General features: G+C 36.0%; 1 protein-coding gene across 1 annotated transcript; it reads left to right on the forward strand.

Moving 5' to 3' along the window:
- Nucleotides 1-1367: 1367 nt before the first annotated feature.
- RBPJ (recombination signal binding protein for immunoglobulin kappa J region) lies at nt 1368-25604 on the forward strand. Its single transcript, XM_010007299.1, has 11 exons — nt 1368-1378; nt 2447-2485; nt 5164-5259; nt 12915-13080; nt 14765-14939; nt 16483-16620; nt 16831-16943; nt 18972-19112; nt 23379-23534; nt 24194-24297; nt 25071-25604. Exons 1-11 carry the CDS (start codon nt 1368-1370, stop codon nt 25384-25386), a joined length of 1455 nt encoding a protein of 484 aa, XP_010005601.1. The 3' UTR covers nt 25387-25604.
- The last annotated feature ends 2346 nt before the right edge of the window (nt 25605-27950 follow it).

Genomic DNA, 27950 nt, shown 5'->3' on the forward strand with positions numbered 1-27950 from the left:
TTGTTTAAATAATTTGATTTATAGCATTCTTGTACAAGTCACATTCATTTTTCCTAAAATATATTTATCCCTGTAAAAATGTCTACTAATCTAAATGGTTTATAAGTAAAATTTTAGGGTTCTTAGTTCTGAAGAGCATTTTTGGGATCCTTGAAATTATTCTGAAGTGGTACAGGAAAGTGCTAGTTATTGACTTCAAGGCTAGGGTACATAGCCATCAGACTTCTGTCAAGATGACATTCTTGAGGAAAAAGCAGCTGAATTTAATTGAGACAGTAAACATGAATATTTAATTTCTTCCTGTTCTACCTCTCCTTCTAATGTATATTGAAAGAATGATGAAAGGTCTACCAAATTTAGTTTGCATCATCTCTTTGGAAGGGTCATGTTGCGAAGGGGAGCATTTTTGTGTTCACAAGTTGATTACAGTGACAGCATTAACTTTATTATGAATGGAGGGGGCTCCATCAGATGGTCAGTTTACTCTGTGCGTCTTCAGAATGACTCCATGCTTTAGTTCTGCCTCTGAAGAAATGGGATTTTGGTACTTTTTCCTGTCTTGTGTATTCAGGATTTGACTAAATGGGGTTTCTATAGTGTGCGCAATGTCTCCAAAATAGGCACCTCTTGATTTTTTTTCATGGTGAATTAAAATTAGGGAGCTACTCTATAGGCATTTATTTTTTTTTTTATCTGTAGAGTGTTGCCTAAAGGTAATCTGTTGTCTAGTCAGTGAGTCACAGGCAGGTGAGTCTTCTGGCACATGTGATGATCCTAGGTCTTCAGGGAAGAACAGTAACTGCATATATAGTACTGACAGGTGAGTGGGATATGCACACCTACTCATGCTGTCATCCAGGGAAAATGAGAGTCACAGAGTGTGCTCAGGAGATGAAGTTAGGCAGATCCTCGACAGATAAGTGGTAGAAGCAGAAAGGCTTTGGGATATAACTTTCCTGCTGCCAAACTTCAGAGTTTGGGTTTTTTAGTTATCTTTCTGCATTAAAAATATGGTGAAATGATGATAGACAGCACAGAGAAAAATACAGTTTAAATACATATCCTGTAGACCTCAACATTTAAAATATATTATTCTGTGTAGAGTGGACTACTAGTACATTATAATACTAATTTCTCAAGTCTGGAAAAATTACTTCAAAATTTGCTGAATGTTCTTGTCACTGTCTTTTCAGGAGAGTGCTACTCTGCTCAACTATATAAAGGACAGTAACTACTTTTTACTTTGTACATTTGTAGAAATACTCAAGTACAATTGAAATGTATCAACTCATTCCATCACCAGTTGCTGTAGGGTTCAGAACAGATCTCCTGCATGAACAGGGGAATTTTTTGCACATCATTTAGTGATGAAGGTCTTGTTGTCCTAGGGAGCCTCCAACACTGTTGTAGGGCAATGTAAGATGTGTATTTTTCACTATCCAGGAAGCATAAAGGGAACCACTTATCAAGGAGTTTGTCAAGTCATAGAGATATTTATGAACACTGGCAGCAGAAGCACAGTCTCTTATGCCTTAGTTTATATTTAGATAGAAAGGTGTTAAGCTAAACTTTTTTTTTTCTTCATGGTCATTTTATCTTGTGGTTATGCTTCCTTACCAGATTGAGCTGATATACATTGCAGGTGCACATTGCTGGGTAGAGGCTTCCTTTTTTCAGGTCTTTTATCAGACCATTTTGCTTTAATCTGAAGATGCTTTTGTTAATGAAAATGTTTTTGTCTTGTGTAAATTCAGTGTCTTATGAAATAAAGACTATTGTGGAAAGTCTGAACCTAGTGTAAAGAGTGTACTCTCTCTCAAGAACGGTGTTAAAGCACTAAAAGAAACACAGCTGTCTCAAAACACTTTCTAGCTGAAAACAGTTAGATGTATTGCAGGATCTTTCTGGATCATGGATGGGTATGTTCCACAAAAGACGTTTTTCTTATAATTCTGTACCAGAGCACATGAAATACATTGTCATTCTTTTTGTAAGATGTCATTGAGGAAAATCAGAAATCAGATTTCAGAGAAACTGTTGTGATGGGAAGCATTTTATTGTGATTTGTTAATTCAGAGATAAGTGTGTAAATTTCTGTATGTTCATAGAAACTGCTTTTTGTTCTGGTTTCCATAGTGGCAAAGATCTCCTGGTCATTTACACACTTGTCGTAGTTGAACTTTTAAAAAATGAGTCAGAAATTAAGTAAATGTGGCTTTGGCAAAGTAAGTTATCTAGTGTTGTAGTAAAAAAAGGCTGATGCTGTTTTGGGAAAAGCTGTTGCAAAGAGCTGGTTGATTTTTCTTTCTAATTTCTAAATAAATTACTATTAAAATTATACCAGATTCCAGTACATTTTCAAAAATCATAAAATTGGCATGGTATTTAACTGTAAAATTATGACTAAACAGTTTTGGTTTATATTAGCAAATTCTTCCTTTTTCAGGAAATTTGGAGAGCGACCTCAACCGAAACGGCTCACCAGGTAAGCATTAAAGAAATTCTGATTTTGACAATTTCCTAAAGTTTCCCTTTTCATTTTGACAAGGATTTCTAAGTTTAAAAATTGTGGCTTGATAGTCCTAGAATTTTAAATACCAGGGCTTTTTAATGATGATAATGATGATGCAATCAGCAGCCAGAAGTAAATTTTTTACAGCAAGTGGCTTGTTTTTAATATCATACCCCAAAGTGCCATTTAGAAATGGTATTGACTTCACATATCAGTTACTGTAGATTATTGTGTAGGATGTGAATCTTCTGAGTTTTGAATTGCCAGAAATGAGCTGTATTTCTTTTCTTGGGTAAAAATGTCTCCCAATATGAAAAACTGCTGTCAAGGAGTGATCTTTACCAATTTTTAGTGAAGTCTAAACAATCAGAGATAGCATAAAATAGGACCATCAAGGCAATCCAGTTGGCCAGTGCCAACCTCATGAAGTTCAACAACGCAAACTGCAGGGTCCTGCACCTAGGTTGGCGCAAATACAGGCTGGGGGAAGAATGGCTGGAGAGCAGTCCTGAGGATAAGGATTTGAGGGTGGTAGTTGATGAGAAGCTGGGCATGAGCCACCAGTGTGCGCTCGCAGCCCAGAGAGCCAACTGCATCCTGTAGCTGCATCAAAAGAAGTGTGGCCAGCAAGGCCAGGGAGGTGATTCTGCCCCTCTGCTCTGGTCAGACTGTGCTGTGTACAGTTCTGGTGCCCTTAGCACAAGAAAGATATAGACCTGTTGGAAAGGGTCCAGAGAAGGGCCAGCAAGGTGATCAAAGGCCTGGAGCACTTCTGCTATGAAGACAGACTGAGAGAGTTCGGGCTATTCAGCCTAGAGAAGAGAAGGCTCCAGGGAGACCTTATAGCAGCCTTCCAATACTTGAAAGAGGCCTACAGGAAAGCTGGGCAGGGACTTTTCATCAGAGAAGGTAGTGATCGGACACTATCGGTGCAGATAGAAGATAGTGATTGTACTTGGAGAGTTGCAGGTTGGAGATCTGCTTAGAGACAATGAAAGATGCTTTATGCTGCCATTATTTTTGAAGTGTGAAACGACATTTTTGTCCCATTCTTAGCTTCCTTTTTTTCCACACAAGGCTGGGGTTGTTGCTGTAGTTCTGTAAGAAGATCTTGGTTATGACATTCTATAATTGCATTTTGAGAGAATCCAAATTTGAAAGGCATTGGACACTAGTAAAGTGAATGTAAAATTGCCAGGACTCCTGTGATGGTTTATTATTTTCCTTGAAAGAGTTTTGAGGCTATGTTAATAGACTTGCTGTTGTGGTGTGACTTTTCAGAGCAAGAGTATGCATTTGTCTTTTGAAAGATAAAATAGATCAGCCCAGTTACAGAGAGGGAGACCTGCAATTATGGGGAGACCTTATAGTGGCCTTTCAGTACCTAAAGTGGGCCTACAGAAAAGGTGGAGAGGGACCTTTCATCAGAGAAGATAGTGATAGGACAAGGGGTAATGGTTTTAAACTGAGAGGGGAGATTTAAGTTAGATATTAGGAAGATATTCTTAACTGTAAGGTTGGTGAGGAACTGGAATGGGTTGCCCAGGGAGGTTGTTGATGCCCTATCCCTGAAGGTTTTTAAGGCCAGGTTGGATGAGGTTCCTTGCAAACTGGTCTAGAGGCAGGGTTCCCTACTCACAGCAGGGGGGTTAGAACTTGATCTTTAAAGTCCCTTCCAACATTAATGATTCTATGAATTCAACAATTGGGTGCAGTTCACAAAAAAACACAAAACAAAAAAATCTCTCTTCTGTAGGGTTTCATCTCTTATTGTAACTTCCCCTTAAATTGATAATTTGTTTCTCTGGTTGATGACTTTGACCATGAGTGTATTGGTGGGCATTCAACCTGCAAAAGCTCCTCCAGGGACTTAAATGTTTCGACACAGCTAAACCCTAGGGTGTTAAATTTGGCATGCTGGTTAGTGAACAGTTAGATTACACAGAAAAATGATAGAATGTATTATTCTTTTCTCTCAAGGAATTGCTATTGGTGTGTTTGAGATAATTATAGCTTTTATATGATGTCTATCATTACAGTGATGATGAACAATAGAAAAGCTTTTTTTTTGTTTTTTACCTGATTACATGCAGGAAGTAAAGGCTTTCTCTAGAAAACTAAGTGAAACAAGAAGCTGAAGAATTTTAACTTCTTCTTAGTGTCTTCACAACGAAAAGAAAACTTTTCTATAAACTTTGCATTTATTTAGTTAATAGCTTAAACAAAATTCCAGAACAATTTGTCATTATCTTGAGATGCTAAATTGATTAAGGAGACAATATTGAAGTAATAAAGTATGTTCTAACAAAATATTTATGGTATAGTACTTTACAAAATCAGACTTTGAATATGATGTAATAGTTGGCATTGTATAATTTTACATGACAAGCGTCATTTTTTTCTGGACAATGTAGTAGTTGTAAATGACCACAGACCCCTACTTGTAGCTTCATGCAAGATAGTTGCTTCCTTTTGCTGTGCAATTGTCATGAAAGGCAATGAAAAGCAAAACAATAACATCTTGATCTTATTCATGGTTGTGTTCTTTGAATTTCAAGGTTTTTTTGTCCTAAAGCTGTCTTTATTTATTCATCTCCTTTAATTATAAACAGAACCTAAAGAACTTTCAAAGCTTATTTTGTCTTCTTTAGGGAAGCAATGCGAAATTACCTAAAGGAGCGAGGGGATCAAACTGTGCTAATACTCCACGCAAAAGTTGCACAGAAATCATATGGAAATGAAAAAAGGTAAGTGGGCTTCCTCTACATCTCCCAGCTAGGGAAAATATAGTGTGTACTCTGGTGTGTAGTGCATTGCAGAATTCCTCAGGTTGTACTGTAGTCTGAAAAAACGTAAACCAAAACGTGTTCTTGTAAATAATTATGTTACGAATGTTGCAAATTTGTGGAATTCAATGTAGTGATGCCTGTTTATACCGACGGGTTCTATGTAGGTGAGGATCTTCCATTGAACTAAAATAGCTTTAATTTTAAACGTTCCATTTTAAGTTTGGTGCAAACAAGGCAATTAATGGTGACTGTAGAGGAGGTTCTTTCTGAGTAATTTCATATTAGTGTGAAATGGGAATGGCTAGCCTCATTAAGATGCTTTTCTGAATCATATCTGTAATAGCTTTAAAAAGAATGTCAGGTCAATTATAATTATATTTATGATAAACACACTCTTGTAAAAACAAATCAATTACAATTTACCATAATAGGCAGTTTTCTAAGGGACAGAACCTACAGGAAGATGTCAAGTTGAATGCTTTTTAGGCAAAGGTGAATTTCCTGCAGTCTTCTGTGGGTTGTTTTCATTTCATGACTAGTTGAAAGCAAGTAGGATGGTCCTTCATATGCAGATTTCTAGTCCTCTCATGATGAAATAGAATTTAAGTATAAATTATACTTTTCAATCTTAAATTTCAGTAAAATAAGTAGTGCAGTATTTGGTTAGTTTTAAGATACTTTGTATTATTTGTTCACCAAAAAAACCCCACATATTCAATACATTAAAAGATCTAAAGTTTTCACCTTTCTTTGCCATTGTTGCACAAGTCCTGCTACATCATTAGGTTTTTTGCAGTTTTTTGAAATTTGAGATTTTAACATATATGTATGAAAGTGTTAGAAAACAGGAATGTTAGAATTAAACCTGCAGAGTTCTTGGTTTGCTACCAATCTAAATCACACTTCCTGATGTTTGTGAGTCACAGAGATATAGATTGTATTTTCAACTGTTCTTCAGTATTCTGTGCTTGAGTACTTGTCTTTCAATGTGTGTTCAGGCAGTGTCCAGGTTCTGCAGCGTGGGATTGTTTACTCAAAGTGCTTTTTAGATCTTTCTGAAATTCTTGATGAGAATTGAATGGGAAGTCAGTGAAAAAGGAAGGAGGAAGGGCACAGATGCAGACACGTACGCTCGTGTGTAACTATACAGCCCTTTTGCTCACTGCCGTTTTTAAGTGCAAAAGGGTTGCAATGCAAGGCCTTACTAGCAGCAGATAGTGGCTTTAACCCTTTGCAACAAACTCAACAGCCAAGTTGAGTTTTCAAGTTTTCAAAATTTTTACACTAAGACCATTTCTGAAGTGAGTTGTTTTGCATATATCTGATTTATAGACAGAAAAACATTTCACACCTATTTTTGTGGAAAATTTCCATGTTTTCCATGGGGTTTCATTATGGCATGGATATAATGATGGTGAGACACTTGAACAGTTTGCCCAGGGAAGTTGGGGATACTCCCTGGAAGTGTTCAAGGTTGGATGTGGCTTTGAGCAATCTGGTCTAGTGGGAGGTGTCCCTGCCACCCCACCCCTGTGCAGGGGGATTTGAACTAGATGATCTTTGAAGGTCCCTTCCAATGCAAACCAGGTGTGATTCTATGATAATCTGGTTAATTTTTGATAAAAAAATAGTTAAGTCGAATTGCACTATCACTGGAACTAGGAATCCAAGTTACAAAACTAATTATTTCTTAAATTTTACGTGTTTGTCAAGTAAATATAGAACCTAAAAAAACCCTAAACAAACTTCCACCTTTTGTTCCAGTCTTTAAACCATGTTTGTTATGAAATAACTAAAAATATTTATCATTAATAAACTTTGCGTGGCACAGTTAAAAGGTTAGCACGATAACTTTCAGTGTTTTGGTGAAGATTGGTAGATGGTGAAATAAATAACTGTGTTGAAAATTAGATGTAGATGGTGCAGATCTGGCATTAGTGTGGTGTGGTTTAAATAGGCCTCACAGAAACATAATTCCAGGTTTTTGCCACATGGATGGGAACTTCTGGGATAATTGGAGAGTGTTCTTGATAGTTTATCCATACATAACCATAATGAAAGCAAGCTTCTTTCTTTTTTGAGTGGACTTTTCTTTTTAGCCTTGCTCTTCTCATATTTACTGTTGTGGAGTTTAACTAAGAAGTCAAGAGGTAAGAAGCTCAGGGAGGGACTTGAGTTTAGTTTTAAGACTTTGCCTAATGCTTCCTGTTGGATGGCTGCCATCTTTCAAAGGCATTCAGCTGATACTCAGGTGATACTTAGTTCTGATGAGTGTGAGTGTTTGGCTTGTGCTGCTGGTATTTTTTCCATAATTACCATTCTCGCTTTGGAGTCTGAACAGTGGGAACATTTAACACCTTAAAGGACTGAAGTGTTTTGGATTCCAAGACAATTCATTAAAGACTGAGAGCCAGATTGGTATTTGTGGATTACATGCTGTTCTGAGTTTAAACCTTATCACCACTGATGAGCCTGAGAATGGTCTAGCTTCATCTTGTTTTACGGCTGTTAGTGAACGACACCTCTAAATCCTCGTGAAGGCAAAGAGTTCTGCAAGATGAATGCAGGGATTACTTGGATTATTTGGAAAAGCAAAACTTTGAGACTAGAAGCCTGTGGTTTGAAAAGAGCACTGACTGTGTTAGAACTAGGTAGCAATGACATGAAAGGATTTTAGGTTACTTTCTACCCCTTGCTTCCTGGCAAGTTCAGTTAGGGTAGCTTCTCTACTTCTGAAGTACTATATTTTCTCTGTATTGATTGGGCTGAAGGCGTGTTGTTCTCTCCTTTGGTGAGTGTCTGACTTAAAACCATATTCTGGCTGGTGCCAAAGGCTGTCGTTGAAGTCAAGACTTGGAAACCACTAGAAATGACCTTGTTCTTTTAAAGTCATTTTAAATGAAGGCAAGCATCCTTAGACAAATCTCAGCTTTGTTTTTTGCCATGGAAAAATGTTCAGTTTCAAGTTGGTCTGCTGGAATAGATCTGTCATAACAAAAGACTAACAGCTTGCTTCTGTTTGCTGTACCTACTGAGCCGGGAATCTAAGACAGAGGTGGTGATACTATGGTCTTTCCTCGCTTGAGTGGCCTGTGAAATTGTAGTGTAAAAAGGTACTGCTGGGATGCCCTTTATTTTCTGGAGATTGATCCCCTGACCTTTCCTGGCTAATACCACTTCCAAAGTTAAACTCATTTAAAACTGTCCGTAGTTTTAATTACACTGATCACAAATTCTTGGAAGATGCATGGAGGAGCATCAGAAGAGCCTCTTCTGAGAAACTAGGAGTCCACAACAAAATGTTGTAGATACACATTAAACACATGAAGCATTTGCAGAGATGCAGTGTCCCAAAATATTACCCTGGTTCAGTCACTGTGCTTTGTATCAGCAAGTGAGAAGAAATGAATCCACATCTTGTCATGTAGCTCTAACAAGTGCGGGATAGCTTTTCTCCAGGAAAGACATTGCTGGTTGTTGCAGTGACAAAAGAACTCATGGAGTTGTTTCCTAATCGATTTAATGTTTTGGTTTTTTATGTAGTTGTTAGATGTTTACCTCATGGAACAATGTCCTGTGTTGTTTTACTACTCATTCAGCAAGGAATTGCTGGTCTGCTTATAGCACAGAGAAGAAGTTTTAAGAGAATGTTATAAATTCAGTGAGGAAATTACATGCTACGTGGTTTTCTACTTGTACTGAAAATCACATTAACATTAACATTCCTATTTGCATTGAAAATGTTTTATTAATGAGATAACCTGTTTCCAGCAGTTGTTTTATACATATCAAAGACACTTTCTTTAATCCTCTGTGAAAATTAGAAGTATGAGGATACTCATGGTTTATTCACACTATCTTGGATAGAACATTTTTAGTTAAATTCTTCTGTACTGATTTTCTGGGATTGCAAATATGAAGTGAAAACCTTCCAGACCATACTTGTTTGTATCTGAAGGATAAGAGGCTGAAACATAAGAAAATTCATTCAGATTTTGAATGTCCAGATTTTCTTCCTACTTGCTAATTTTAACAAAACTTAAAATTGTCTCAGCTGCAAAAGGTTCTTTGTTCAGTAAGTTATAGTTTTCCAAGGTTTTTCCTCTGTGTTCTAATTTTAAAAGAGCACTTCAATTGTTGTGGCTTGTTTTCTCTTCATCAATGGGCTAAAACTTATTTCTTAATCGATCTTCATTGCCATCTAGTGGCTGTAGTTATTCAGAGGACTTTGTTTAGAATAAAGTTGATATGAAAAAATGATGGGATTTTTTGTGTTCTAACCAGTAAGAGACACAAAAGAGTACATGAGAAAGGAAGATTAATGTGTGATATTTGCCTTATGATGTTATACGTATTTGGAATTCAAGAGGTTTGTTTTATTTTTTGCAAAGCATTGCTCTGGTAATAAAGTTTGCATATTTATTTTTAGTCTGTGTATAATTTCTTTATTGGAAATAACTTCTATTTGTTGAGAATAAAATTAGTGGGATACATCAATTAACACTGAAAGGTTTCTTGTATTGTCATTCAAGTTTGAGAGTTGGAAGCTGACTAGGTATGTGGTATGCTTTTTCTGGCAATCTGAGTTTATTTCTAGAAGATAAAGTCTTGAATAAATGCATCTGTTGCTTGAAGTTTCTTCCCCAAAACTTTGCACTTCCTAATCTTGGAGTTAGTTCATAACCCCCATCTGGAAAGTATTGTTCATAGGGGATCACCATAATGTTTCCCTATCCAGGCTCTTACCCACTTGCTTCCCTCCCACCCGTAGGTATATCTCTGTATATCTATTTATTTTTTAAAATGTGATCACAGTTGTCTGCAGTAGAAATTTTCTCAATGTAATGCTAAAGCTGTTATTTCTTCCTTTGTTTTGGTTTTCTGTTTTCCTAAAAACTGCTGAAAGTTTCAGCAACCAGTGGATGAACTTCCAAATAGATTTTTAACAACAGTTAATGGTACTTACATCTAGATGTGGAGTGAAGCAGGGCATATAAATTAGATTGGTCGTGGAGAAAGTAAATATGCATGTTGTATACTTAATATTAATTTTATTATTTTGACCATTGTCATTGCACTGTCTCCCTCACAAACCTAAGTACTCTTGAAGTAATTTTTCCTTTAGGGTAGAGAAGCATTTGAGGCAAATTAGGTCATGTCATCTGTGCTATTTGAAATAAATGCAAATGAAAAGTAGGAAATGCATTCCTGGTTTTAAGAACAAGAATCTGTAGTAGCAAGGGGAGGATTTTATTGGCATGCAACAGAAACTCGTGATGTTCTTAAATAAAACCCTACTGCATCATTCAGCATCTTCATGAAGAAAGCTGGAACAGGTCACGTAGCAGGAGTTAAGAAGCAAAAGGCATGACAAGCAAAAAGGGAATACATAGTGTGTGCTATTTGATGGCATTTAATACTACTTATTCTTTCTATGCATCGTGATTTTCAAATTTCAGAATTTCTTTTCTTAAAGCTGTAAAGTTACAAAGACACATTCTGATGTCAGATAATTACAAATTTCAGCTTTATGATTCATGGCTGGGCTAGTGGAATTATTTTCTTGTGCTACTACTGCAAAAGTGTTAATTTTTATTTTTGAGGCAGTTTATAGTATACTTTTTGAAGTTGACAGTTCTATTAGGAAACATCTGCTTTACAAGTTGTCAAGTTTTTACCTGTTCCTTTGGTTCTTTGTATTATGCATTTTCAATTGGAAGAAGAAAAATTCCAGAGCCTTTAATATGACCCATAATTACCCAAATAAAATACAGATAGTTAAAACCGATGCAGTAAGCATGAAAAAATGTTAGTTGTTAAACTTTGAATAGTTCGCTTTTACAGGTAGCTTTCTATTAATCCATCATTCCATATTTATAAAAATTTCTACGCTTCAGAACAGCGTGAAGGCAATAAAAGGGGCAAATAATTGTTGTAAGTCTTTGCTGAAGTCATTATCATAATAGAGAGAATATATCATTTGTTTCATTGTGTTTACAATTATTATGTTTAAAAAGCAATCTGTAGGAGCAGTTTCAGAAATTAATTTAATGGGATTCTCAACCATGCAGTTGTTTTGATGTCACATAGCAAGCCGCTTTCTACAAATTCTCTTCTATAGGAATTTTTTTTCAAACCAGAGCACAATAATTCTGAAAGACTGGCATGTATATTTAAGCTGCATATTGCTGTATCTCATCAGTTTTGTTGTGTTTTAAAGTGTTAACTTCACTGTGGATTTATTTACAATATAGAATGTTTTATTTTTTTGCCTGCAGGGGACAATTTTTGCTCATTATCATAACCACTGAGACATTTTGAATTGCAGTAAAACTCAAAGTTTGGTTGTTTTTCTCTAGCAAAGAATATACATTAATTGTGTGCATTAACTGAAAGTGTTACAAATCTTTGCATTTATTTATTGGATTCTTAATATTTACATTTTATTATTGCCTGATAGCGCAGGACTTTTGTTTCATCTATTAAGGATTTTGTTACTTAGAAAAGCATTTTTTATCTGTTAAAGGTAATTTTGCTGAACAGTTGAGATAAATACGTGTATTAGACTTTATTTTCATACTAAAATATATTAGACTTGATTTTCAAACTAAAGCTGACATCCAGTAGTTGAGGTTTATATGGTGTTTAATATAAATAATCCATTAATTTAGTTGTCCCAAGCAAAATTTTTTTAAAAAAACCAAAACCCACCTAACTACCTGTATAAGTTAAAGAGTTGTATTTGGCTTTCAAAAGTGCCAAGTTAAGCACTACTCTTGAATTTGAAAAAAATAGAATTAAAAAAACTTTTTTAGTGGTCTTCACCCTTCATTCATTCTCAGCTACCTCACAAATTACTGTGCATATTCTGTTTTTCTAACTTTGATCTTAACTAAATTATGATAAAAACACTGCAGCTGTTGGCCAAATGTAACGTCAAAAGGGATTGGGATTTGTGTTTTAACAATTTGCATAAACTTCAATACATTGTATTATAATGCTGCACTGCAATTTGAACATGTTGCTGTAAGGAGCATCTGGACTGACTTCAGTCAGTGCTGCCAAAGACTAGATCATGTCTTGTACAGTCAATGATGAAGGTGTAAAATCATCTTTTCCCTTTAAAACTGGAGAGAGATTTATGCTTGAATAGAATGAACATCCTCCATGCTCATGATGAAACACTGTTTAGGAATTATATTCAGGAGTTGTCCATTAAATTAATTTGTAGAACTGTTCTGTATGTATTAACTGCTGCATCATGTTAAGCACCTACAAAAGTAAAACACTGTCATCACTTTATCAAGGCCTTTTTGCTTTCTCAAAACTCTTCTTTGTAAAGGGTAGAAAATGTTTTTGTTTTATAGAGATGTGGGCTGTTACCTATGGTATATTGAACTAGAAAGATGCTCAGTGACAGTGCATCTAATGCTGATTTTTTCCTTACTTTTTATCTTTTCATTTACATTTTAGAAAATCTTCAGAAGCATACATGTATAAACTCGAAGGCAAAGTATAAATGGGCTGAGAATGCTTTGGATGCATGTCAGTTGCTATCTCAGTAATTTTCTTGAATGCTGCATGTAATCTCAAAATGCATTTTACATTTTCAGGTTCTTTTGTCCTCCTCCATGTGTGTATCTTATGGGCAGTGGATGGAAGAAAAAAAAAGAGCAGATGGAACGGGATGGTTGCACTGAGCAAGAGTCACAACCTTGCGCCTTCATTGGAATAGGAAACAGCGACCAAGAAATGCAGCAGCTGAACTTGGAAGGAAAGGTAGAAAAATTGTAATAAGCCATTTCAAAGGGTACTATGGTTACATGGTGCATATTTCAAGGAATCCTTTTGTTTATTTTTGGGAACTTTGTTACCCTGTAGAAGATACTACATAAGTAATTTTTAAAAAATCCTTCAAAAATATATAGGACAATTTAATAGGTAGATTTAGTTCATGGGATCATAGGAGGGATCATTAACCTGTCATTTGTAGGTTGTTGATTCAGAGTCAGTAAACTGTTAGGATATTTAGTAGGCATCAATGGTTAATTGAAGTAAGGCTTCTGGATCAAACTGTTATGTCCCTCTCCCTGTCTTGCATGAATGGATAATCTCATAAAGGAAGTATCTGAAAAACATCTATGCTTGAAGTGGTCTTTAAGTCCCTTTGCATAAAATACAATTAAAATAGCATCTTATTAAATGTAGTGTTTTAGTTTTTTGCAGTGATATAAATTGATATAAGATTTTTTTTAGAAGATATTTGTGATTACTTTAACAGATGGAATATAACGAGCAGGAGTGCTTGTTTTTGCTGGTTGATTTATTAAGCAGTACCTCATAGCTACCTAGTGTTTCCAGCACAGTCTGTTCAGAAACGCATCATATTTTGCCGAATAGGAAAAGAATAATAATAGTTCTCTCTCAGAATTTATTTATGCTCCTATTGTCACACAGCATAAGCGTTTAGTCAACAGTAACTTTATAGTGTTTCAAAATCCAATCATTTCCCGTCCTTTCAAGAAAAGTTTGAGTCAACACATTTTCTACACAGAGCTGCCTGTGTACCACTACTCAAATGTAATTTTTAGTGGGGCTTTAACACAGCTACAGTCTCTAGTAATCTGCTTTCCAGTTACAGAATCACACTTAGGTTAGAAAAGACCTTCAAGATCATTGAGTCCAACCATTAACCCGGCCGTATCCCTAAGCGCCGTATCTAGATGACTTTTAAACACATCCAGGGATGATGACTCAACCACCTCCCTGAGCATCATGTTCCAATGTCTGAAAACCCTTTAAGTGAAAAGTGTCTAGTCTAAACCTCCCTTGGTGCACCTTGAGGCCGTTTCCTCTTGTTCTATCATCAGTTACTTGTGAGAAGAGACCAGCACCTACTTCTCTACAATCTCCTTTCAGGTAGTTGTAGAGGGCAATGAGGTCTCCCCTCAGCCTCCTTTTCTTCAGACTGAATAGCCCCAGTTCCCTCAGCCATTCCTCATAAGGCTTGTTCTCAAGGCCCTTCACCAGCTTCGTTGCCCTTCTTTGGATATACTCCAGGACCTTGATGTTATTCCGGCATTGAGATGCCCAAAACTGGACACATTATTTGAGGTATGGCCTCACTAATGCCAAGTACAGAGGAGCAATCACCTCCTTGGTCCTTCCTGCCACACTATTTCTAATACAGGCCAGGATGCCATTGGCCTTCTTGGCCACCTGGGCACAAGTTCTGCTAAGGGTCTTTAGAAAGATAGTAAACTACTGAAGTTGAGAGTTAAACTTCACAAAGCTAAACAGTAGCCATAAAAGATACCCATATAGAAGAGATGGAAAAAGCAGTTTCTGTTCTGTTTTAGAAACTATCACATCAGTTTTCCTGTTTTGTTTATTATTATATATATATAGTTGATTGAACTGAGTTGACTTGGAAGAAGAAACAACAATATGTTTTCACCTACAGAATTATTGCACTGCCAAAACATTATACATATCAGACTCAGACAAGAGAAAGCACTTCATGTTATCGGTAAAAATGTTCTATGGCAATAGTGACGACATCGGTGTGTTCCTTAGTAAACGGATCAAAGTAATCTCCAAACCTTCTAAAAAGAAACAGTCACTGAAAAATGCAGACTGTAAGTATATTACAATTCTTTTCTTTATGTAGCAAATCATCTTGCCTCCTCCTGATTTTTTCCTTATGTGCTCTGAGGTCTAACTACAAACCAGATACAACTAAATAAATTACATTTTCAGTTTGTTGTTTTGCTAATGTATTTCAGAACTGTACAGTGCATTTTTAAGTATTTCAATATAGATATGCACTATACACAGTTCAGTTTTATGGAGTAATTAGTTTTTCAGTAAATAGAAAAAGTCCACCAAAAAAACTTAATTATGAGGAATTAATGCTTTTAAATGCATAAATAATGCATTGCCTCAGCTTTCTAAGCTGGTGGAGCTCGTAAGCTGCCATGATCTGTTGTTTAGAATGTCTTGATCAATATCAAAGAGATAGGTTTCAGATTGTGATAAATGAGTAGCATCATGTTATCCAAAGTGCACTTTGTCACATCACAGCCACCTTCTTACTGTCTCATGCCATTTTCATGTTGGTTTTATTTTTAATATCTTTGTGTGGTTCCCTTGAAGTAATTGGTTATTAAATCTGTATGGTGATATTTCACCCAGATTTATTTGCTTACCGTGTTTTTCAGCTAAAGGTATCTCTGGTGCTAATGTATAATTGGGAGTATTTTTGCTTTTCCGCCAAAGTTCCTGCCTGCATACCACTGGAGCACCTCAAGAGATACCCTTTTTTTTTTTTGTTTGTTTTTCTCTCTCTCTTCACTAGTGCTTTAAAAGGCTCTTCCATCTGTGTTGGGCTGGAACCCATTCACCTATGGAATGTGGATCTCGGGGCCGCTAGCTTGCCACATGACTAAAGGCAATCTGTTGCTGTGGAGTTCACACCCGTGGGCTCAGAGTATGCACTGTTGACTTTGTATTCAGACAGATAGTTTTGATGGACAGTGAATATAAACCAAGCATTCTTCAATTGTAAATATGAACCAAGTAGAAGAAACGTGCCAGTTTGATGGCAGAGTGCTAGCTGCTGATTTATTTTTTTTTTTAGGAGAGCAGACTTTCTCTCTTGGAGAGCATTTCTCTCTCTTGAATGTTAAGTAAGTTCAGATCTGAGAAAATTTCAAGTTGCATGGTTACAATTTTACATATTTATGTCTGTCTTCCTTTCAATTGATTGTGATTTATAAGGATTTTTCTTTATACTTCAGATATACCTCAAATGATCACTGAAAATTGTCTAAGTACTTCACATGGGCAAGCTAAAGCTTTTGCTGAAATAAGCAGTTGTTGGAGAACTGTTAGCAGGAGTTTTCAGCTGGCAAGCACTTGCCCACTTGGCTAAGTGGCAAAATTCTGTGAACTAGCATGCCTTTGGAGAACAGCCTTTGTGTGTGTTATCCCAATTATAATTCTGTGATTATTTTTGTTCTGTCACAAATATAAATATTTTCTAAATTAACCAATAGTTGAGAGTGATTTCTTGATTTCCAGTATTCATCAGTTTATTTTACTGTATTTGTGACTTTTTGTACTTTTCTATGTCATAATGAAGTAATTGGATAATCTGAAGTCTATATGTGTTCCTTACAGTATGTATTGCATCAGGGACAAAAGTGGCACTATTTAATAGACTCCGATCCCAAACAGTTAGCACCAGATATTTGCACGTAGAAGGTGGTAATTTCCATGCCAGTTCGCAACAGTGGGGAGCATTTTACATTCACCTCTGTAAGTAAAAGTGAAACAATATATTTTTTCACCTCACTCCCTCCATCCCCATATAACATAGTCCCGGGTTTTTTCCTTCATATTAATTGCCCGTATGCAGATTTGTTACTGAGTGTATATTTGGTGCCGTAATGTGGTGTTAAATGTTCTTTGTACAAAGGAAAATAGTGATTAAAACAAATATAATGTGGAAATTCATATTTCATGCAGTGGATGATGACGAATCAGAAGGAGAAGAATTCACAGTGAGAGATGGCTACATTCATTATGGGCAGACTGTCAAACTTGTATGCTCAGTTACTGGCATGGCACTCCCAAGACTGGTACAGTTTAATTTCTCCAATGTTGTAATTAATTTGTAGATGGTTGCTTTGTATAATTGCATAGTTGGGTTTACATTGTTTACTCCAATTTTTAGCTTTGTATGCTTCCTTTTGGGGAGTACATATTTTTTATGTAAAATAGTATTCATTTTTTAAATACTGTATTTTTAGATCTGCGTATTAAGCGTATGTAAGCAAAGAACAGCTTGTAAAATAAGCATAAGAGATTTTTCTGGTTTTAGACCTGCCAAAGTAGGTGAATCTGCAAGCTGTCCTTAAGAAAATGTCTATTTTAAAAACAGTAATGTAGGTTTCAGTGTAACAAAATACTTTAATTATTGATATTGAAAGATGAGTAAAGTCTTTGCAGCCAGTAGGACTGTTCTATTTGTTGAAGTCATTAAAGCTTTGAAAATGCTTTACTGTTTTGAATCTAAAAGCACTTCTGTGTACTTCTAGGGATACATAATTATACCAATACCAGCTTGCAAAAGCATTTTGTACCTTTATTAATACTGTCTGGTTTAAATATGGAACATTGGAAATGCCTTTGGAATTACTTTTTTTAGAAAGAGACAATTTCAGCTCTGTCACAGATACAAATTTGATTATAACCAGTTAAGGTTTGTGAACCAAAAAAATTATTGCTGGATATACAGGAATGTTTTTTATAAATAAGTGTAAGCATAATTATAGGGGGAGTTTCTACTGTTTTATTAATTTAATGCCAGCTTAAGTGGAATTTTATATGGCTTATAATAAACAATGCTTTCTATGAGATTTTCTGTGAAATTGTGTGAATTTCATACAAGGCTCTGCTAATTCCACTTTTAATTAAGAAATGGTTTTTAGAATGCACCAGTGTAAAACTAACCTTCCCTTCCGGCAGGTTTTTTTCCTCTTCCCAGACTTATTTTACTAGGACTGTAGTGAGAAATTCTCTCCCAATATCAAATATAGCTAAAAAAGAAGATATCCATATTCGGAGTTAATTGTATAAAATTATCATTAAAACAGATTTTTTTAACTTTTATTTTTCTTCCCAATTCACATTTGACAGAAAAATACAGACCTGGTAACTAATGATCTGGTTCAGTGCACAAGTGCACATGTCAGTAAGAGGATCTCACTTTATTTGTGGCCTTCATGTTAATATTTTCTTACTGCTGAAAGGAGATGCCGTCATTTATGATTTTGGAAACCTTATTTGTAGGTAGAAATAAATAAAAAAATAATAGGTTAAAGGTTCCTGTTTGTTTGCTATTGTCATGCTGCCTTAAAAGACTGAAGGTGATATGATTAAAAGGTAACTTGCAGACATTTTATAGGTTAATGCAAAGAACTTTGAAGAACAAGTTAACCTTGAAACTTAGATTGCTAATAATGCCATTTATTCTCGTTAGAAATCCCAGAGGACAAGGTTGACTTTTTGATTGTCAGTTTAGAAATCCTCAAGCGCTTTGGCTGCTGCTTCTGCTGATACTGCAGAAAATGAAATAGTGAACTTTTTTCTATAAGTTGAGTTGAAATTCCAAGCTACATATTTACTCTCTCTGTAAGGAAATAGCTTTTTCAATTTTAAAAAATAAATCAGCAAAACAGCTCTGAATGAAGTCAGCAGATATTTTTTCATTGAACTGCCAGATGTAAGGAACAATAGTTCTTTCTATTTGTCTTTAATATTTAATGACCAGCTATTGTTAAGATACGCTATGATTGTTGAGTTTGCAAAACTGTATTTAAGAGCATCTTGATACCTTTAAAGCAGTCCTTGTTTTCAACTGTTTTCATTCATCGACCTGTCTGCCTCAGAATATTCAACTATAGTGCTGTGTGTCACTTCAGTGTTGTGTGCTTGTTTCAAAAGTATTGAGTGTTACGAATCTAATGTTGGTATTCAAGTGGGAGGCCTGGAAATAAATAAAAAAAAAGACCTTTCACTTCCTTTACTAACAGTACCTATGTAATCTCCAATATAATGAAGTACAGAAATTGTCCTAAATATTTATCTACAATTTTCGTTCACAGATCATTCGAAAAGTAGATAAACAAACAGCGTTATTGGATGCAGATGATCCAGTATCGCAGCTGCATAAATGTGCATTTTACCTTAAAGACACTGAGAGAATGTATTTGTGCCTTTCCCAGGAGAGAATAATCCAATTTCAAGTGAGTTGTTTCAAACTATTTCAATAGATGAGATGCATGGTTGTGAACTTTTCCCAAATATTAAAAAAATATGTCTGAATGCCGGTTTTCTAGTTGGTTTTGAATGTGAGTCTAATATTATGTTTTGAAAAAACAGAGGATGAAAAGCAGCAAACTTTATCTGTCCCTTTCCAAATCTGTTTTGTAGTGTTGTTTTTTTCCTCATAACCTTCCATGTCTGTCTAGACAATAAATTCTCTTTTCTCCAGTTGAAGAGATGGAAACACACTGTGAACTTGTACATGCAATCGTGGTACTGTGACTTAACGTGTTGCCATATGCCAGTGGAGTTACACCACTTATTTGTGCGTCCATTTCTAGGTTACAGCATATAGAAAACGGTGCAGTCCATGATAGACTTATTTAATTGTGAATCTTGCTCTTGACTAAGAGGATAAACATACCCATGGCAGTTGACCACAGTATTTTGCGAAGCCACAGAAATTTGATTTGTCTGTGAAGAATGTAGCTGTGTCAGTTTTCAAGTATTTGTTTCTCCAGCAGGTGGAGAAAAATACCCCAGCGAGTTACTGTAACAGGAAAGAACCCCTAGGGAGAGCTGTAAAAAAGTAGCATAGTGTAAAATTGTTCTGACAGCTTATATAGTATGCTAACAAATTATGGTTTTAGTCTTACATACATGTTAGCATGCTTTTAGCAGATTGTCAGTATGGTTCTTAACAAGACTGTGACCAAGATTGGGCCTGCCTAAGAACTGTGTATTTTTAAAAACATCCTAGGCAGCTCAAATAGCAAAGGGTGTTAAGAGATAATGCTGTGTTCCAGGAAGATGGCCATGCTGGAGAAAGAGTGGGAACTTCCTTAGGAGAACAGCTGTAGCTTCTTGGATAAGAAAGGTAGAGGTGGGAAAAGGGAAAGCTAACTTTAAGATTTCCCTTAATATAAAGGAAGAAACAAGAAGGATTAGTAAAGGCTCAGTTGACTGCTATCCTGACTTGGAACAATGGAAAGAGAATATAAGAAGTTTTGTTTGTATTTCAGGAAACATATTAATGACTGGTGGCTTAGAAGGGACAATAAAATTTTTTAATAAAATCTGTTAACTTGTGCTGACTGGCATCTCTTAGCAGGCTGTTATCATTCTTTGGTATGTACAATCACCATGGAAGATAAACTCTTTCCACCAGTGGCAGGAGAGAAATCCCCTTTTCTCTGTCTTTTTCCTTTGGACCAGAAAACCAGGACTGGAGAAACAGTCATGTGTAGCATCTTACACCTGTGTGCTTTTCAGCATTTACTGTTGAATACAGTTCCTATAGTAGGCAGTTTACATAGACTGTGGCACTGTAAGAAAAAAACAAAACCCCAAAACTTTACTTTAGGTTGACAACTCTCTTTTGGATGAGTGGAAATAGCCCAATATAGAGATCTTAGGAGCTTAAAGCTGTAAAAAGTCAGCAGGTCAGCATGACCCTACATAACTCTTGAAATTCAGTTGCTGAAGTACCAGCCATATTTCTCTTTGAATATGTCCATGTATTCTGAAGAATAAAGAAGGAATATAAATAAAGCCTTACTGGATCAGAGCATAGTCTGTATCTAGCAGCAATAGATGATGCTTACAGGAAGCAGGCAGAGCTGGTCACTTTCACGCAGTCCAGTGCAGTTGTACTCCAACAGTATCCACACTTCTTGTATTAAAGGTTGTTGAAGGCTGCATCCTTCACTCTGTCTTTCATTTTGTAGATGTGTGGTCCATCAGTTTGATTCCTTTTTAATGTACTGATGCTCCCTTTTTCTGGAGTATGCTGTGGCAGAGAGTTCAAGAGGTTTCCTGTCCTCTGTGTAGTAAACTATTGCTGTGTTTGTTTTGAATGAGTAGTTTTTGGGAGTGATTCCTAGTTCCAGTCTTGCAAGATGTAGTGAGCTACTTTATCCATCAATATCTTATGTTCTCTCCAAATTGGAGAGTTCCAGTCTTTTCAGTTTCTTCTCATAAGGTCAGCAGCTCCTTGATGAACTTAGTTGTCCCTAGTGTACCTTCTCTTTTTTTTTTGCCATGGCTTTGTTAAATGGGGGGACCAGAACTGCACACAGTATTCCAGAATCAAGTGAACAAAGGATTACACTGGCAAAATAATACCTGATATCTTGTTCTCAATATTTTTTCTGATGGTGTCCAATGTTCTGTTGCCACTTGCAGCTGCCACTGCACATTGAGCTGGGGATTTTTTTGCCCTTTATGTTTATTTTTATATTCTTCTGGACATAAAATCCATGCAATTGTAACAGAATTTAAATAACTGAAAATGTTAAGGTCATGCAGAAGTTTGAAAAATTGACTTTACCAGCTCACTGGTGAGGATGCTGCATAAAAGTGATCCCAACACCAGTCTTGGGGAGGAGACTGCACTGTTGGCATTTGTGCCTATTGAAGGGAGAATAACTCTTTTAAGTTCTACCCTTTGCTTTTTGCTTTTGTTTTATTAGCTTTCTATTAAAAACAAAACAACAACAACAACAAAATGCAACTTTTTCTAATCCATTATAATTCTGTTTCTTTAATATCCCTTAATATAGAGCTTTCCTGAGTTTTTTTTCAGAGGGATGAGTTAGTGGTGTTTGGTCTTTTGTTGTTTAGGTTTTTTTCTTTTGTTGTTGATATTTTAAATCCAAATATATTGCTTGAATTCCTTTTGTCTGGGTCCTTGTGTTTATCAGTTCCTGGGGAGTTCTGTCCTTTATCCGTTACTGTTACACATTTGTTTCGCATCCTGTCTCCACATGAAGCCAGTCAATATATGAGGTATTAAACATGGTATTTCAGTCTTTCAGTACCACCTGTTGAGAAAGTTCAGTTAGGAAAGAGAAGGGGAAGGGGGAGAGGGTCTGGAGGTATACTGGTGTATTTGGAAGTGACAAGGAGAAATGCTTCTCTAGAAGAGGAATGATGATCTCCCAAGGATTTCTGTGACAGAAGGAGTAATGTGCTCCTGACATTTCAGAAAAAAATCTATGGCATTTGTCTTCCACTTTGTGGCAGGGGTTTAGCAGATCTGAAGAAGTCAGTCAAGGATTTTGTACAGGATTATTCATTTTTTAGATCCATGTTTTTATTTGTAATAAGTGGAATTATGTTAGCCCATGCCAAGGGGAATTGTAGTCAACCTGTAGAAAAAATGTCATGCATCTAAATAGTGTACAGAAGTTTATCTTTTGAAGTTGAGCTAGTAATTTAGAAGATCCATATATTTCTAATAAAAATATCAGTTGAGTCTTGACCTTGGAAAGGTCTGTAGTTAATATCCTTGTTGCGCACTTGCCTTGCAAGCTATTTTTAGTGGTTTTTTTACATGATAATATCAGAATGAGGAGTCCACATGAGAATGCAGTTTTGATCTTTTCCTCTGAACTGGTAAATTCAAGCTAATTTAAGTTTATCAGTTTTGAAGAGTGAAGGTTATGGTTACATACCTAGATATCCTTACAACTTAATGGAAGATAACAAAATTTAGGTAATAAAAGTAGAAATTTTGCATCCCATTTTTTTCTGTGCCTGTGTTTAACCTATACACAATTTCCATATTGGTTGCTAGATGATTAACTTGTTTAGAGGTTTTTGTTGGCATAAAAAATAGTTATCAGTGCATTTTCTATCTATGTATGTATACTTATTTAGTAATATTAATGAGGAGACATTGGAAGTTTCTTACTAATTTATGAGGTTGTCATTTCAACTTCTTTCCCATGTCTTTGCACAAACACTGAAATACAAGCTTGCATTTTCCATCATTTTGTGGATGGTGAAGTACTATCTAAAAACAATTTTAAAACCTTGGCCAGATGTAAAACATAACTAATAAAAAGTATTCCACTTTGGTCTGTACCTGTTTTTGTCACTTTGCATTGATAAAACCATATCTACCTTAAAGTTGCTGCTTCTAGTTGCTGTATTTTGTTGGCTGTTTAATAATATTAAAAACTTAAAGGCTGAAATAAAATAAAACCCAATAATAAACAGAAGGCTGGAGAGGTGACAGTGTCATAGGTGAGAGTTACAGTGTTCTCACAAGTATCAGTTTTCTACTAGTTTTGCTGAAATATTTGTGAATGTTTCTTTAGGTCACTGTGTTAGAAGAAAAACATAAGGATACTTTTTTTTTTTTTTTAAATAACAGTTGTTCTTAATACCTGAGTTGTTCTTTAGCTCTGTAATTTGGCAAATGAGTCTACAGTTCAAATCTAAAACTTTTCTTTGTTTCTAAGGCCACTCCATGCCCAAAAGAACCAAATAAAGAAATGATTAATGATGGAGCTTCTTGGACAATCATTAGCACAGATAAAGCAGAATACACATTTTATGAGGGGATGGGACCAGTCCATGCTCCAGTGACACCTGTGCCTGTTGTAGAAAGTCTTCAAGTAAGTTGTTAAACTCTTTTATGTGAGATTGTTTTGTAACACTGATTTAACCTTCATGGTACCTTTGTGGAATACTGTAGGAAAACTTTCTTAGTAGCTTTATAAATAGGAAATTTGTTTCAATAACTTTTCTTACCTACATTTCAGAATACATGAGCCTGTCCATCACAGGAAAAATATTCCTATTTTTCTATACACTTAAGATTTCCTAAAATATTATGGTAGTGATATTCTTAGGATTTTGCTTCTGTTTGATTATTTATAAATTGTTTTTGACTCTTAAAAGAACCAGTTATAGATGAAAAAGGGCCAGACTGAAGCCTTATTAAGAAAACAAGCATCCTGTTGTGGAAAAACTGGAAGTTCTCCTAACTTGTTCTTTGTTTGCAAAGCCTTGTTGACTTCTAAGTGGCCATTATCAAAAATTAGAAGTTCCTTTAGGATATCAAATTATTTGGCAGTATCTTTTAGATGTGTTCATTCTTTAGAGTTGAGTTGCATTGGTGTGTTTCTTTCAGTTTTATCCAGCTGATAAAACAGAACTGTTTACAGTTCTTGTACACATGTGAAGGATTTTATTTTTTTTCTGTCTGAGAGTGGGTGTTTGTTTTTTAATACTCCTTTTTTTCTTCTTTGTCTTTTATACACTCTCTTCCCAGTTGAATGGTGGTGGGGATGTAGCAATGTTGGAACTTACAGGACAGAACTTCACTCCAAATTTACGTGTCTGGTTTGGTGATGTGGAAGCTGAAACCATGTACAGGTACACTATTTCCTGCTACTTTTATGATTATTACACTGTACCAGATGCTTTGAAGAGTGTATACTTGTCTATACACTTGAGTGTGTTTTTTCTGCCCTGCAGAAAGGGTTCTTGGAGTGTTGGTTGACAGCAGACTCGGTACATCTTGGCAGCCAAGAGGGCAAACCCCATCCAGCTAATCAAAAGAGATGATTTGGCCACTATGTTTTTAGCATTGGTGTAGTCTTACCATGAGTATTGCATGTAGTTCTGGGCCCTACAATTTAAGAAGGATTTTAAGATACTTGAATGTGTCCAGAGCAGGGCAACAAAGCTGATGAAGGGCTGAAAAAGGCCTGGAGGAGCATCTGAGAACTTGATGAGTTTGTCTAGTTTGGAGAAAAACGGCTTGAGAGGCAATTTCATTGCTCTCTAGGGCTTCTCGAGGAGGGGAAGTAGAGAGGGAGATACTGATCCTTTCTCCCTGGTATCATGTGCCGGGACATGGAACGGTTCAAAGCTGCACCAGGAGAGGTTCAGACTTGACATTAGGAAGCATTTCTTTACCAAGAGGGCAATCAAACACTGAGCAGGCTTCCGAGAGAGGCAGTTGATGCCACATGCCTGACAGTGTTTAAGAGGTATTTGAACAGTGCCCTTAATAATATGCTTTATCTTTGTTCATTCCTGAAGTGGTCAGGCAGTTGGACTAAGTGATCATTGTAGGTCCCTTCCAACTGAACTATTCTGTTCTGTAAGTTTTATTATGCTGAGTTGACTTTCCTCTTTTTCAGGTGCGCAGAGAGCATGTTATGTGTTGTTCCAGACATTTCTGCATTTCGAGAGGGTTGGAGGTGGGTCCGTCAACCAGTCCAGGTTCCAGTAACTTTGGTCCGTAACGACGGCATAATTTACTCCACCAGCCTTACCTTTACATACACCCCGGAACCAGGGCCACGGCCACACTGCAGTGCTGCTGGAGCAATCCTCAGAGCCAACTCGAGCCTCATGGCTTCTAGTGAAACAAATACAAACAGCGAGGGAAGTTACACAAACGTCAGCACAAATCCAACCAATGTCACATCATCTACAGCAACTGTAGTTTCCTAACTACTGTTGTTTGTCTGGACTTTAACTGACTTTAAGTGCTACTTTCAGGAGAACGGAACAATTTTTGTGGTTTCATGGGAAAAAACCTTTCCATTTTAGGTGATTTTATTTGAACCTTGTTACCTGCAAGTGCTGATCTTAAATATAGAAGCCACAATAAAAAAACAAACAAACAAACATCCAAAACATAAGAACTTTATTGAAAGTCTATTTTTCAGCTGTTTTTTTTTAATGGGCAAGAAATAAAAAATTGTGGCTGGGATACATGTTGAGCAAACTAGAAAACATGAACACAACGTAGTTTTTATGGACCAAGGAACTTGTATAAGCTTTAGTATAAAAGGTACATTTTCACCATACCTTTTTTGTATCACAACATATAGTACACTTTTGTTACCAAATAGTTTATATTTTTTTTTCCTCTGAGCTTTTGCTCTGAAGTATATTCAGGTTCCAAGCCTGACCATGCTTGTATAATCTAATTACCATACTCTTCCAGTTTAAAAAAAAATATATATATTTTTGGTCTGTGGCTGGAACTGTTCCTTTTTTTAAACTGAAGTCTTGTGACTTTTTATGAACTGAAATTGTTTTTATTTCAGCAAGTAGAACCTTGTAAAGGCCAGCATATTTTTTTTAAGATTATATGAAGTCTGTGCAAAAGCTTTAAAAAATGCCTCTGCCTTGCCTGCAATACATGCAATGTATGTTAACTTTAGTGCTCTGTTTTCATTCATTGTTAATAGTTATTTCTGTTTTCCTTTTTTAAATATGTATTTATAGTGATAATTCATGACGTTCTAACATTACATGAGGTTTTTTTAAGTGGCATCTCAAGCAGTCATATTACTGATTGTTCGTGTCACAGGCATACATTGGTGTTTTTGAAGGGTTGTTACTGGGTTATCCTCCCTCTTCCTTGCTCAGTCATATTGCATCTGAAAATGTTTCAGGATCTTTTCAGGTTTTTCTAATCTTGTACATAATTTGTATTAAGTGTAAGTTAAATGTTTTATTTCAAAAGTGGAATGTTCCAAATAACTTCATTTGGCAGCATGTCTTCTGTCTTGTTGGCATGTAACTAAAATACCATGAGAAGTATGTGCTACAAATGGGATTGGTAGGTGATGCCCTTCATCGCTTGAGAATCACAAGCAGCATGTTTTTCTTCATACTGTTCAGTGAACTAGGCCAGACTTTGGTGTAACACTTGTATTGAGAACGTGCTTTCATTGTGAAGTGATCATACCCTAATAACTAGAAGTAAATTTTATTACTTAGAAATGGGCAAATAGAAAATCATAAAAGCACTATGAAGATGTCAACTTGTCCCATCCTTATTTCCTGTGGGTTTGTCTTTCCCTGCCAACAGCTTGTGCAACATTCTAGTCTTCTCTCCATCATAAATTCAAGGCTCATTTGCACTTCGACTTTGTTGGTTGTTGCATTTGTTTTTCATTTTGACTTTGCCATGTTTTGTCCCTCCTTGTAGACCTGCCTATATTTGTCTTTGAGAGTATACCCTGGTAGTTCATTTGTAGTCACAGAACTAGGCATAGACTTACAGGACAAGTTCAATAGTGCGATCTCCCTCTTTAAAAGCCAAAATACAAATTTTGTGGTGTGTTCAGCCTTTTCTATACCCTGAAGCAAAAACCACAACTGTACACAACTATGTGTCAATCTGTGGCTTCCTACAGTGCATTGCTTAGAAGCTTATCTGTTGACTATTTTCATAGGGTTTTTATTTCTGACCACTTATTCCAGTTTCAACACCCACCACCATTTTAAAGCTTTGTCTCTGCATCATTAATGTGTACTCTGATGCTCCATTCTACTTGTTTGCTTTAGTGCTCAATTGTATGTGTGAAAACTGTGGTTAAAGGAAGAGATTGGTTATAGAACATACTTAGCTAATAGTAAAATCAGTGCCACTGTCCTTTTAAAATGTGCTTGTATTCTACCACAGGCCTTCATATTTGCTGTTCTGTATTACAAAACACGTTCCCGTGGCATAGTCACAACGCTGGTTCTTAGCACTAGTGAATACTGCCTCAGCTCTGCTTCAGTGACCAAGGGCAGAATTCATTGTGGCCTTATCTGTTTTAATCTGTTTACTGGCATTTACTTGCAAATCTGTTTACCTTTGTATGTGCTATAAAATTTCATTTGAATTGTGTTGTGGCAGGAATCATTTCACAGTGTTTTTGTTAGAAGCACGTAAGTATCTTGCAGTATGGCTTCATTCAAGAGCCACAGGTTTTCATCACTAATTAGACTAAGAAAAAAGCAAGATACATGTATCAGAGTTAGAGCTCATTCAAGAACAAACTGTGATAGACACACATGAGGCAAACCATAACGAGCCTTTTAACCTACAAGGACTATTTAAAATATCTTTTCATAACTTGATGCCTGATTTTATACTGATTATTTTAATTTTTTTTTACATATAAATGCAATACTTTTTATATTCCGTTTCTTTACTTGCAATAATTTTGCCCAATAGTTATAATATTCCTTGACTTTGTAAAGAACCTAATGACTTACCCTAATTTCTACTG

Source organism: Chaetura pelagica, unplaced genomic scaffold (assembly GCF_000747805.2).
Source record: "Chaetura pelagica isolate M959 unplaced genomic scaffold, ChaPel_1.0 scaffold261, whole genome shotgun sequence".
Lineage (NCBI taxonomy): Eukaryota > Metazoa > Chordata > Aves > Apodiformes > Apodidae > Chaetura > Chaetura pelagica.